Below are 14,435 nucleotides of genomic sequence, written 5' to 3' on the forward strand. Positions count from 1 at the left end.
ACTGCAGAGAGTTCAGCATAGGGCTACAAAGATGATCCGAGGGTTGGAGCACCTGTTCTCTGTGGAACGGCTGCAAGAGGTGGGCCTCTTCAGCCTGGGGAAGAGAAGACTGAGGGGGGATCTTATCAATGTGTACAGGTACCTGAAGGGAGGGTGTCAAGGGGACGGGGACAAACTCTTTTCAGTTGTCCCATGTGACAGGACAGGAGGCAATGGGCAGAAATTGAAGCACAGGAAGTTCTGCCTGAGCGTAAGGGGGAATTTCTTCCCCGTGAGAGTGACGGAGCACTGGCACAGGTTGCCCAGAGAGGTTGTGGAGTCTCCTCTGGAGATCTTCAAGGCCCACCTGGTTGCAACCCTGTCTACCATGCTCTAGGTGTCCCTGTTTGAGCAGGGAGATTGGACTAGATGATCTTCAGAGGTCCCTTCCAACCTTACCGATTCTATGATTCTATGCTTTTAATTCCAAAGAATTAGCAATTCTGATAGGCAAGGTATTATGAGAGGTGAAGTAGAGGTATGAAGGAAGATAAATCCAAACAGGAAGTTAACCTCAGAGCTAGGAATCAATTCTAGTTCTGGGTCTCATATTCTAGTGCTATACTTTCTGTTAAGCAGCCTTTTTGTACTTGTAAAGTTGCTTAAAAAAACAACAGGAGTTTATTTCTGCAAATTAGTCAGCTTATTATTAATAGACAAGAAAGCGGTCATTGATACTTTATCTAGCACAGTAACGTCTAAAATTATCTATGCTGCTAGATCATTTGGCCTGCATGCTTCGAAAGGGGACATGTGAACTATAGCAAACATAGTGAACAAAGATTATGCTAAACACATAATAACAAAGAACTATAAAGTGGAAGTTCTTCATGAGTTAAAATTACAGTGTTTGATACTATAACTAGATAAGTGAAGTTCAGATGAAGATACTTCAGAAGATTCTGTTTTTTTTTCATTTCCTGTAACTGTTTAGCCATGAAGTAGGAAACACATGGTAAATTTACTAACTTTTTTTGACCTGTGCAAATCAACCGAGTTAACTTTAAAGCTGAAAGCTAATGATTGATTGTGTATTTGCCTTTTCAGCAAGTACAAAAGTTCTGGGGGTATGTGTATGAACAGATAAGGATCTCATTTTAACACATGATTCTTATCTATCCATGTTAATGAACCATTCAGTTTTCTGATGCCAGATAAACTTTAAAGAGTGTAACAGCACATCATCATTGGTATTGATCCAGATCTATTTTGATGTAATCTGATATTGGAATAATGTTGCACGCTATATCCTGAGTTCTTACATTGCTTAATCTCTTGGATTTTTAATAGCAGCTTTATTCAACTTTCATGTTGAATGAGAACTAAACTTACGTTATCTTTGCAGCCCTAGTGATGAGTTCTGTTGTGCTCAAAAAGTCTTTGAACATGTGTGTAGGGAACTGAATCTTTTAGCTTTTTCTTAAACTGTCTTCATTTTGTGTATGTGCATGCTACCGTTAGCATTGACACAAATAAGAAAAATCAATGCTCTCAGTTGAATAAAACAGGTTTCAACTACTTGATGTTTTAGTCAGTAAAAACTGCAATACTAATGCAAGTGAAGGAAACCAGTACAGTTAGAATAATACTGCAGTCACAAAGAAATATGCAAACTTTGAAATATTTTGAATTTAATTTAAATCTTCTGTTGCTAAGTGTTACAAAACATGGTATTAAATGTTCTAACAGTTCATGTTATTTCTGATAATAATTAAAACTTATATGCAGGTAAAAATGCATTATGAATCATTGCTTTGTTTTGTTTTGCAGTTATACCATATTTAATAAATCACCTCATTGACACATCCAGTTCACTGGTTCTCAAACTTTTTACCTTCTTCTCTATTAATTTAAGATGCTTTTTCTATCACTTTTTTCACATATGTACATGTATTTCAACCCTGTCATCTATTCCAAGCCACTGTAACAAAATTTGCTGTGTACTTCCCTACCATATGAATGACTGCGTTCATAAATATCTATATCCCTTTCAAAATATAGAAGTGCTCCACCCTACATGCCCTAAAAATACAAGAAAGAAAACAAAACAACCAACTGGTCATGAACCTGACTAAGTCTAACCTAATCCCCCTCCAGATTTTACATTCCATGTTCAAGCAGAGTTGTTCTGCATTCTTGTTCTAGGCCTTCCTTGTCTCTTTAGTCTTTGGGTCTTCTGTCTATGTAGAAGTATTCTAGGGAATTACTACTTTATTTAAATTTTTCCTTATACCAGGCTATTCCATCATAGTCTGGGCTTATAGCAGTCTATGGTGGTAAGAAAGTACTACCCTGTCTGGTTTTTGTTTTATTTCGGGGAGTGTGGTGGGGATTGTTTCTTTTTGTTTGTACTGTTTTGTTTTTTGGGGGGAGGGGTTGGTAACTTGTTCCTCCTGCCTCACCTTTTTCTTGCAGAAAGGGAAGGGATGGAGTAGAATGTAAGAAACGTTTTTCCAAGTCTTAAGACAGCCCCATGTAGGCTATTCTGGGACTCAACAGCGGTTGCCCGTGTAGTAGTAGCGGATAGCTAGGAAAGGTGGCAAGCATTTGTGTAGTGGTAGTTTCTCACAAGTTTCCCAACTCTTATTTTGTGACTTAGGGCTTCTGAAAACAAGATGGTGTCTTTTTCCTTCTTAAGCCTTGATGAGCTTCTCATTCAGGAATGCATCTGTTAGGTTTTAATTTCTTTTCTAATTGTATAATATTATCCACAACGTCTGCAGTGGAGATTTTTTGAACCTGCCACTTCATTGACGAAAAAGCTAATATTTAAAATTTTTAGTATAAATTTAGTAAACAGATTAATAATAGAAAATGTAAGCTAAAAACTACAGTAATAACACACTTTAAAATTCATTAATAATAATAAAACTGATCCCTGTTCAGGAGATGCATCTTGAAATCTGACACTCAACTGGCAGAGACAACGGACAACGTAGACAATTCTCAAACCTGAACTGCCTTTTTTGTTTCCCATCCCAGTGTCCTCATGGAGTTATGTGAGATAGGGACTGAAGCCACTTGTAACATTTTCAGATGTCTTCCTCTTCCTCCTTTCTTTCCTGCCTAAAATATAGTTAGTGCCTTTGCAGGAAACTTCAGTCACCAGTTTGAGAATCACTTGATTGATGAAAATTAACGTGAGGCTGTTGAGATGGCTTATTGGTCTTGAATTTTCTTTGACTTGAAGCTTGAAACTACTAATAAACTTCATGCAAAACAGAATTTTACTTCCTGTTAAAAACCAATCTTGTTTTTCAGACAGAGAACCTAGAGAGTACAGTAACTGTACCAGATATCAAATTACATAGCAACCCTTCAGCTTTTAATGTTTACTGCAATGTTCGCCACTGTGTATTGGAGTGGCAAAAAAAGGAAGCATCCGTATCTTTGGCTTCAAAGAACAATGTACAGAGTGGAGATTCAGACAGTGATGAAGAGGAGGAATCCAAAGAACCACCCATTAAACTTCCAAAGGCAAGTAACTGGATACCATTTCAAATGTACCGGGTATGTGGTGTAAAGTTGGTATATTCTTTGTAGGGGTAAAAAGAAAAGGATTATAAGCTAGCTGCTTGGAAAGTAGGAATTGATATATTTATAATCTCTCTAGTCCACAATCATCTGTAAGTATTGGTGTCAGATGCACGAGAGCACTTGCAGTTCTCTGATAATGGAAGAAAACGCATCTTTCCTACAAGAGGAGTTTTTTGATCCTTTCAATCAAAGGTGGATGTATGTGTTGAATTAGAAGGATTTAGGTATATGCTAAATAATTAATGTTGGTCAATTAAATATTCTTTTATAAGCACTTTTACTTGAAAATAACATGCAGCTTCTAAAAGTCTGCATAAAATGCAGATAAGTGCCCTTGCACAGTATTACGGAATTCAGTTGGTGGAGTCTTTTGAAAATGATCTGCAGGTTATACATGCAATTGCAGTAACTGAATTATTCTTACTACCTTAACTTTTATTTTTCTGTGACTTTTTCTCATAGATAATCCTAGGTGGTTAATACTGCACATTAATCTCAAATGGTTAAAAAAGACTTCTGTATTTTGTACTTTATAGTGTCCAAAATCTTAATCTCTTGTTCTATGACTGCAGCAGGATCAACAGTGAAAAGTCAGAAATCCGTTATGCAGGAATTAATGTTTTTTTTTTCTTAATTTTTTTAATTTGCTTGTAGATCCACTTGTTTTGTACTATGTAACTGCTGTGGATTCAGTTTTGTTCATTGTTAGCTTATTAATGCTGTGAATCGTGGGGGGGTTAAGTCTAAAAAAACTAGTTCAAAGTAATTTTCCTTATTTCTTTGTTCTAATCACATTACAAATACTGAATTAAAAAGGCTACTTCTGTGGTAATTTTGTTGAATGTTCCAGTTGCTTAGAAAATTAGAATTTTATAGATGATTGTTTAGAAAGTCTTATCCAAAGGACAAAATCGCTATTCTAGACATAGCAGTGGAGAATTGTAAACCAGGTAACTGTGAAACTTGATAACTGAAATTTCAGTGCTTCACAGCCAGTAGAGAAAAACCGGTGTAATTTATGCACTATTATATGGCTCCACATGGATTATAAGTGAAACAACAAGTTCAAATGGATGCTTCATTTAAAATTTTAATTAAAAAGCAATCTAATGTTGTAAAGAATGGACTGGCATTCCAGCAAGATTCTGGAATTAAATGATGCTCAGAGAAGGATGAGATTTACTGTAGCACAGACAATATACTTGCATGTGGAAATTAAAAGAATACTACTGTTAAGTGTGTCAGACTTTAAAATTTTCAAGTTGTAACAAAGGAAAAAATAATTATTAGAAACATTTTAAGTCTTCTAAAATTCAACTGTGTAAAGTATTCTGTATGTATACATATAAAGTAATGCAGAATAGTAAATAAATTATTACATATCATTATTTATTCTTAAAAATGCATATAAATTAATGCAGGTATTAAATCATGCCATTATGAGGGGGGAAGTTAAATAAAATGGTAGTGTAGGTGAGACTTCTTGAAGTTTTTTTTTTTTTCTTTTAGCAATTAGTTATGGGTCATAATGTCTCCATCCAGGATAGAAATGATATGTACTGTTCATAAGGCAAGCTTATACTTCTAAGTTTCAAAGATGTTAGAAAGGGAGCAGGAGGATGGATGTACAATGAGTGTCAGTGAAAGCTGGCAGGCTGTGACACACAGGAATTGAGACTGCAGTAGCATGTGTTTTGGTTCACAGAACCTTCACAGAGCTGGGAGAAAAAAAGTTTAAGATGTCTTGAAAAGAACTATGTTTTTATTGTGTCATTCAGTGTACAGGATTTGGAGGAAGTTTTGCTGGTTTTCTTAATAATACTCGTATTTCTGAGTACCCTCTGCCTCAGTTTAGCTCAGATAGTGATTTTCTCAGCTTAGTCTCCTAGGCTGCCTGTGTGCCCCATCTGTTCTAGTAACACTTGTAAAACCTCTGGGGATAAAACTAAGTGAAGAGCTTTTGGACTACAAAAAGAGGGCTCAGGGATGTGGGATACTAATCTTGGTTCCTCTTGGTTGTAGCAGTGAATGAACGCAAGCTGCTCTGATTTCCAGTGATATGTCACTGAATTTTGTTGAGTATTGTTGAGCTTACTGTGCTTTTTTCTCTTTTATATGTATGTTACCTGGGTCTCTCTGCCCGCTTAATAACAGGTATGAAAGTGAAGAAGCCTATTTTAAAAACCCGCTATTTCAGGTTATATATGAGATATCAAACCTGCTATCTCAGATACTAAATAAAATCTCTGTAGATGTGGATAAATTCCAGTATAAGTATGTACTGTTGATTCCAAGTTAGTTACTATTGTAGTGAAAGTTCAGCAAAATAATTTCTCATGTTTTTCACATTAGGTTCTCTGCCTTCTCCAGTTACCTCTGTCATCTCTGAAACAGGTCTTCTGTTTGATTATTAGATAAAACTTCTAACTTAATCTCAGAAATACTATCCCTGAAAAGAAAGTTTCTAGACATGTTCTACAGTGCATCTTGTTCTTTAGCCTGACTAGCAGGCTAATCTTTAGCCTGCAAGATTATGCTGAGTTTTGGATCCTGGCGAAAACATCCATGCTGTCATTTTGTTGACAGTTTTTTTCCCTGTAGATTCCATGCATGTGTTTCATTAAGCCTTACATTTCCCTCTTCTCCTTTGAAGGAATCTGTAGAAAAATCGCTGTTGCACTTTGGAGGCTTGATTTGCTTTTGTTTTTATTCTTTCTCCAACAGCCACACAGGTGGTAAAATAACTTCCGAAACACAGGAGTGGTACAAATAAGATGTCAGAAAAGAGGGTTACAAGGCATCTAGTAGACATTTTGTCTGACTGTCAGAGTAGACGTGTAGTCCCATTTTAAACATGAGTGGCAATTCTGTTAACCATTTTATTTATTTTCACATTTCAATCTTTTTTCCTTCAATCTTAATGAAAGGTAAATCTATATTAAACACTCTACATCTTAGCTTCAGATTTCTGAATAGAAACACATAGTGAACTTTTGAAGATCTGCATGCTTGTTTGTAGCAATTCTCTCTGCTTTTTCTTTTCATGTATGTAACTATTAGAAATACTGAATTTGAAAAATTCCTGAAAGGAACAGTCAGTGGAGGGAAGCATAATTGTAATCTCAGAATATTCAGGAATTATAAAAAAGGAAAGTTAAGAGTGGCTGTGACAGTACTTGTACAGATGTTTTATTAGTTGGCATAACGTGTGTCTGACAAGTACGTACAGAGTTTTAGTCACAAGTAGCTAAACTCCTGTTTTTATGTTGTCCCAAAAACAATCTGAGGCTTTTGAGGGGAAGGTATTAACAATGCCAGTAACAACTGAGAAATGTAATATTATTCAAGTGGGGAACTTGGGTTACAAGCAAGTTCTTTCTTGCTTGCTTACATTAATGAGTGAGGAAAAAGGAAGTAAGATCTATCAATTAAAATGTGAACTCAGTAGAAATTAGAAAAGTCTGAGGCATGGTTTGTCTCAGCTCATGACTCTGTCCAAAAATTGAAAGTTTACTTTTTTCTAGCGATTTATTACTCTTAGATATGCTCTTTCATATAACAAACGTAACTTCTGTTAAATATTTACTATTACAATTGTGTAAGTAGATTTTGGATTTGATTATTTCTCTCTTTGAGTTACTGTTAAATTCTGTATTACAGCATTCCTTAAATAACTGTCTTGTTCTTTGAACATCAGGATGTACTATTATTGATGAAGATCCAAAAACATCATGCTATCAGATATTTAAGAATATCTTGTACTTCTTTAGATCATTGAAGTTGGATTATGTGAAGTCTTTGAACTGATAAAGGAGACAAGATTTTCTCATCCATCCTTATGTCTCAGGAGTCTACAAGCCCTACTTAATGTGCTCCAGGGCCAGCAGCCAGAAGGCCTCCAATCAGAGCCTCCTGAAGTCCTAGGTAATATCTTATCTTCCCCCTTTACTCCCCCCTTTACTTTATTTTCCCCTGTTATTTTATTTTTTAGAAAGAATATAGAAAGAAAAGGTTTTAGCAAGTATCTGTCAGACAGTAGCGTTTTCCCCTTGTTTTTATTAATACAGGTTTGTGCTTGTTTTCTCTTCTGAACTGACTGACTTGATTCTGGAGTATTTGCGCTTATGGTGTGTGTAACTACTTTCTTGCCATTAATCTTTTGTAGAACAGAAATGTTGACATGTAAAGGTGTATTTTTTTTAAAAAAAAAAGGTTTTTTTACTTCTGTAATGTGAAGTTTTGCTGAAACATAGTAACCTGTTAGCCTAAAAAATTGTGATTCATTTGCTTTACTAAATCTCTAAAATACTTGGTGTTAATGGAAAGAGAATAATTCTACAGAGAACTTCTGTCCTGATCTTTTGGCCTATTCTATCACTTAACTATTTCATACTGTAATATAATATTAGAATTTATATAAAGCTGCCTAAATTGTTAGACTTGTTAGAATTCTTGCTTTTTTCTTCACATACCATCAAAAAGTTTGTCTGGAAATTCCTTTTGTTTTAATGATGCTGAAAACAACAGTTCAGCTCTTAATGGTCTTGAATATATGATTGATCATGCTGTCCTTTCAGTTAAAATAGTTATCCCCTAGCAATAACCTTAGTTTTTACTGGTTTATAGAATTTCGAGGAAAGCTGGACTGTAACATCCGTAACCCCTCTTCAGACTTCTTACCTACTACATCAAACATGCAATATGTTATGAAGACAATTGACATAAATTGTACTTGAAAAAGTAAAATACTTATTCAGAGTAGAATTACATTTAAGTTATGTTTGTTGGGTGTCTACTTCAGAATTTGAAACTGATATTCTGAAGCTGTTTCATGTTCCAAAATTTTTCAGTTAAACTCATATACTTGAGGGCAAGAGAGAAGGCATCCTATGCTAGAATCTCGTAGTCAGAATTTCCTGACCTTTGATAATTTCCAGATGCTCTTGACTAAGTTCGTGTGTGTACATACGTGTTTGCTATTAATGATTTTGGTGATAAGAAAGTAAATGGTGGTATTAAAATAACACATCTGGGGTCGCATTCGTTTTTTTGTGAGTTCAGGGCTTTACCGTGTTTTTTGTTTCTATGTTCTGTTCTTTAGAACTAGTGGCTCACTGAAGCTCCACAGCAGTGTAGTGTCCTTTGCGGTTCTCTCTTCACCTCATTCACTGGCATAATTTTAACTGTCAATGCAGTGTAGAGGAAGAAACTGAAAACGGGGCTAACATAATGGCTGAGGAAAGATATGTACTGTCTATTCCGTAGGTTTAAAATTAATCTCCCATTGACTGGAAACCTGCTTAGTATGGCTTGGTGACTTGTGTATGTAATTCTTATATTTTATTTGCAGAATCCCTGTTCCAGCTTCTCCTGGAGATAACAGTCCGAAGCACGGGAATGAATGACAGTACAGGACAGTCCTTGACAGCACTTTCCTGTGCTTGCCTCTTTAGTTTGGTAGCTGCATGGGGAGAGACAGGAAGAACATTACAAGCAATCTCTGCTATCCTCACCAATAATGGCAGCCATGCTTGTCAAACTATTCAGGTCTTGCATAAATCTTCTTTATGTCTGGAATTTTGTGTAAATCATATGTACACGTGTTCTGAGAAGGTCTAATATGTAAATTTAGTACTTTCTTATTGTTTTTGAGGAGGTAGTATATAGAACATACAATAGAACATTAAAAAATGGGCAATGGGGTTTTGGAATATGAATTTAAGCTTTTTTTTAGTTCTACTATCTAATGTAAGATATTATAATGCAAATACCATAATCTCATTATTTACTTTACTGTTTAGGTGCCAACCATTTTAAACTCTCTTCAGAGGAGTGTACAGGCCGTTCTAGTGGGCAAAATCCAAATCCAGGACTGGTTCAGTAATGGGATAAAGAAAGCAGCCCTGATGCACAAATGGCCATTGAAAGAAATATCTGTAGATGAAGATGACCAGTGCCTACTTCAGAGTGATGGTTTTTTCCTGTATCTCTTATGTAAAGATGGACTTTACAAAATCGGCTCTGGATATAGTGGGACAGTGAGGGTAATGAGATTTCTTATATGGGAAACAGCAGTTAATATTTTAACTTTTATGATGTTCTGTTGCCTTTTAAAATCTTTTGTATCTTACTAATGATTAATTCTTTTACACTTTCTGTAAACTCTTCTGATGATTTCTGTGAGCATTTTTCAGGCTTCTTTTTAAATTCACAGTATGGTTGAAGACACTGTTATTTAGAATCATAGAATCAGTAAGGTTGGAAGGGACCTCTGGAGATCATCTAGTCCAACCTCCCTGCTCAGCAGGGTCACCTAGAGCATGTTAGACAGGGTTGCAACCAGATGGGCCTTGAAGATCTCCAGAGAAGGAGACTCCACAACCTCTCTGGGCAACCTGTGCCAGTGCTCCGTCACTCTCACAGGGAAGAAATTCCCCCTCACGCTCAGGCAGAACTTCCTGTGCTTCAATTTCTGCCCATTGCATCTTGTCCTGTTACAGGGAACAACTGAAAAGAGTTTGTCCCCGTCCCCTTGACACCCTCCCTTCAGGTTCTTATACACATCGATAAGATCTCCCCTCTGATCGTCTTTGTAGCCCTACGCTGGACTCTCTCCAGTAGCTCCGTGTCTCTCTTGTTCTGGGGAGCCCAGAACTGGACACAGCACTTGAGATGAGGCCTCCCCAGGGCTGCATAGCACGGCAGGATCACCTCCCTCCACCTGCTGGCAACAGTCCTCCCAATGCACCCCAGGAGACCATTGGCCTTCTTGGCCACAGGGGCACATTGCTGGCTCACAGTCAGTTTGTCATCCACCAGCACTCCCAGGTCCTTCTCTGCAGAGCTGCTCTCCAGAAGGTCAGCCCCTAGCCTGTCCTGGTGCATGGGGTTATTTCTCCCTAGGTGCAGGACTCTGCACTTGCCCTTGTTGAACCTCAGGAGGTTCCTCTCCACCCAGCTCCCCAGGCCGTCCAAGTCTCTCTGAATGGCAGCACAGCCCTCAGGTGTATCAGCCACTCGATACTGTTATTTAGAAGATAAATGAGTAACTAAAATTATCATTCTGACATTTGTTAATTCTGACAGTTTTTTGGTTTTTTGTTTTCAGGGCCATATATACAATTCTACATCCCGCATCAAAAACAGAAAAGAAAAAAAATCCTGGTTAGGCTATGCTCAGGTAAATGAATACTTATAACTCTCTACCTAGATGTATAATTTAACTAGAGCATGACTTAGAGTGAGTTTGCATGGCTGTTGTTTTGTTTCTTCTGTTTTGATTATAAAATCAGTTTTTTGATACTGACTTTTAAATTATGATTGTGAAAGAGGAGGAACACTTACTTGTACTGGCATATAGCAAGAGTTAATGAAAATTATAATTTATTTCTGCTGTCCCTGTAACACCTCAGCCTCAGTCCCGGTGAGTGAGTACATGGATAAGTGCCTTTAAGTAATCTTTTCCTTTCCTGTAGCTGCTTTTGTATCAGAAATAATGTCTGGGAATAAATTCCCTATTCATGTCTCTGCTCTGCTCCCTGAAGGGTTCACTGTCATTGTGGGATCAAAAAGATGTGAGCGCAAAGTTGCTATGTTGTCTCTCTCGTGGATCGCTTGTGTTATGAAAAATAGAAGTTTTGCAAGCTTTATAGATAAAACTGAAGCAAAACTTACTGGGCTGTGCTTGTTTGTGTATGCTTAAAGTTACAGCTATAAATAATAAACCTGGAATGTGAGTTTCAAGTAAGCACATCTTTTTACTGAGAAATCTACTAAACTGGTGACTGAATTAAGCCTTAAAAAAAAATCTATGAACAGAGAGAAGATACTCTTTCGGTACATCAAAGGGAACTTGTCAACATGGGCTGATAACCAGAATAGGTAACTTTGTGGAGATGAAGATTCTGCACATGGAGAAAGCATTAGGCCTGAATATCTCCCTTCTCCTAGGTTTGGTTAGCAACTGGGAGATGAACGATATAATAACTTACTGTGTGTAACCTTTTGTATCATGGCTACTATCACCAACATCACCCTATGCTTTGGAGGTTCTCTTTGGGTAAAGAGCTGAGAAAGAATGCATACATGAAATTGTGTTTTTGTAGAAGCATTTTTTTTCTTATTGGGAGTCAAGGTAGTTAATTAACATTTTTGAAAAATCTTCTGGTCTTAATACATGTATTAAATACTCATTAATGTTCATTTGACAGTGCAGGGCAATATATGCACCTCCTTCATAGAAAAGCTGGTAATCTTTTATTGATTTGGAAGATGGGGACAGGAACTTATGTGATGTGGGGATTTTTGTTTTGTTGTGTTTTTGTTCTACTATGGCTGTGCCTTTTTCATTGCATTCTATACATATATGAAGAATAGAGAATTACTACATGTGGCTTCAAAAGCTGTTTATGAGCATTAGCATGCTGATCACAGCATGAAGACAGTATAGAGGGGGGCCAAATTTCCTGGTTTTGTTGTAGAATTTTGTTAGTGGAGAAAGTTAATTATCAAAATGAAGCAAACTTTATTTAGAAATACAAAATTTCCAAAGTTTCTATAGAATATCTAAAATAATGATGGATTTTTTTTCATTTTGCACAATACTCTTTAATGTATTTGAGAATATTTCATACTAATGGATTTTTACTTTTATCAGGGTTATTTATTATACAGAGATGTGAATAATCACAGTATGACAGCCATAAGAATAAACCCTGAAACTTTGGAACAAGATGGCACAGTTGCTTTGCCAGGTATGAAACTCCAGATATGACTGAAAATGGTAATAGTTATTGTTTACATGCTATGTATTTTCAGGTAAACAGAAGCAAAATCAAGACAGATCTTTTGAGTCAGAAAGACTGCTTTTTGCAAGTCTGATATGACTAGTTACTGTTTTTCATTCAGAGACCTTGCACTTACTCCAGTTACTGAAACAATATCACAACTTCTTAGGATGTATAGTCATCTTAATTGAAAGACTTCAAGTGTTTAACTCCCCTTTTAAATAAGTTTTATTTGTTTCTAGTTCAAGCTTTAAGTAGTTGGCTTTGCATATGACTTCATTTCCAATATCTTTTATGTATAGGTGGTTGCCAGCTGTGACCAAGATCATTGGGTTTTAATATAGATACATCCAGAAAACAAATGTTTCCAGTGTTTAATTGAGTGTTGGGGAGAGAGGTGTGTGATGATTGTTGTTGTTTTTTTATATATAGGAGCATCATAGTCTGGGTCTGTATTTAGAAAATTAGTATGTGCCTAGAATGTGCTTTAATGACTTCCCTGTGGAATATATGTCCTTAACCCCTCATATAAACAGCTGATGAGGCACGTAATTATCTCTGTCAGACAATGACAGGCTTTTTCTATAGATCAGATGAAAGATTCTGTGTTGCATCCTGACATAAATAAGGAAGCACTAATTGAAACCTCAGGAAAAACTCCAGGCTTCTATATTTCAAACATAAAAATTTTTAAAACAATGTATGAATGTAGAATCTAGTCTGTAGATTCTGTCAGTTCTTAAGAATGTTTAAGCTGTTTGGTCTTTGTAGAGCTGTAGGAGACATTTGAGTGGAGCATGTTCAAGGACGTGACAAAACTGCCTTTTGGGATTGCTTTTGCACGTTCTCCTCCTTAAGGCAGATTCAACCATTAGGGCCTATTAAGGTTCTTAATTATGTCACCACTGATAAACAACTGGGTGTTCTTTGTGCAAGTCTTCAGAGACACTTGAACATATCTACAGTCTGCACCTCAGTACTGTTAACTTTCCTTTGCAAATCTCAGCCAAAGCAAGTGCCATTCTGCAAGACAGTTCTTTACACTTCGAAAAGATACTGGTATGACTTTTAAACAAAAATCTCTTAACCTTTTACTGCAAAAGCATGTCTTACAACTATGGGAATACCCATTCAGAAATCCCTCGAACTCCCTCACACAAGTGTATTTTGTATGGTTTGTGACAGTATCAAAAAAAAAAAAAAAAGCCAGATGATAATTGCTCATAACTGTTCTCACTTTGGCTCTTGAACTTGTGCTGTCTTGTTTCTGCACTTCTACAAATTTATCTTGCTGTGCTACACTGTGATCAGATACGGCCTTGTTCTTTTGGCTAGGACAAATGTAAATGTTGCTTAATAACCACTTCCAGTTATTTAAAGGTGATACTTGATAGTCATCTTTGAAGCCTATAATGAGGCTGTGATTAACAATTGCATGTACTTATGTTCCAGCTTCTTTAGGTAAGATGCAAGTCCTTCCTGATATAGTGAACTGCAGATAAAAACCTTTGATACTTTTTCTTGGTCCCCAGAGTAATTTCCAAAGTCAGATTGAAGAAGATTACAGTTGGTCAGAAGAGCACCTTACTAGTTGAGGCATTTTATACTATCATATTTTTTGTAGATACTTCATTGGCCTTCTATTTTCTGCTCTCCACATTAACTTAGTATTTGATGATTCCACTGGATGTTTTCTGATTGAGTGCTAATGTTTAGGAGGTCTTCTGAAAAACATAAACAAAAAAGACATCCTTGTTCCCATTTTCCTTTTCCTACTCTCCCCCTAAACAAACAAGCACCAAAAGAGTTTGTTGGGAGGTTCACCTCGTCTTGAAAGTGACTCAAAAGACAAGCAACACAGTACAACATCTACAAGTGATGGCCAGAATACCATGTGTCCTCAGCAGTTATGCTTGTATTAGCTTGTAACTTAACCACTTGAGGGATCCCACTACTCACCTATGAGAGATAAAACTTTCTATGTTACATTTCAGAAATATATTAGGATGTTCAGAAACATCCTACAGCATATCTGTTATTCTCTATTCTGCTTGCTGCTTATGTACAATGTGA

General features: G+C 36.5%; 1 protein-coding gene across 16 annotated transcripts in view; it reads left to right on the forward strand.

Moving 5' to 3' along the window:
- The window catches only part of MYCBP2 (MYC binding protein 2), a 212,074-nt gene that overhangs the window by 31,429 nt on the left and 166,210 nt on the right, over nucleotides 1–14,435 (forward strand). For 15 of the 16 annotated variants that reach the window (XM_062566861.1, XM_062566863.1, XM_062566864.1 and 12 more), the window contains 6 exons: nucleotides 3,301–3,516; nucleotides 7,347–7,500; nucleotides 8,927–9,123; nucleotides 9,378–9,620; nucleotides 10,685–10,756; nucleotides 12,233–12,329. In XM_062566861.1, coding sequence (XP_062422845.1) covers nucleotides 3,301–3,516; nucleotides 7,347–7,500; nucleotides 8,927–9,123; nucleotides 9,378–9,620; nucleotides 10,685–10,756; nucleotides 12,233–12,329 — 979 coding nt within the window. The remainder of the gene's footprint in view (nucleotides 1–3,300; nucleotides 3,517–7,346; nucleotides 7,501–8,926; nucleotides 9,124–9,377; nucleotides 9,621–10,684; nucleotides 10,757–12,232; nucleotides 12,330–14,435) is intronic. The other variant, XM_062566876.1, reaches the window with a different exon arrangement.

This window comes from Rhea pennata, chromosome 1 (assembly GCF_028389875.1).
Source record: "Rhea pennata isolate bPtePen1 chromosome 1, bPtePen1.pri, whole genome shotgun sequence".
Classification (NCBI taxonomy): domain Eukaryota; kingdom Metazoa; phylum Chordata; class Aves; order Rheiformes; family Rheidae; genus Rhea; species Rhea pennata.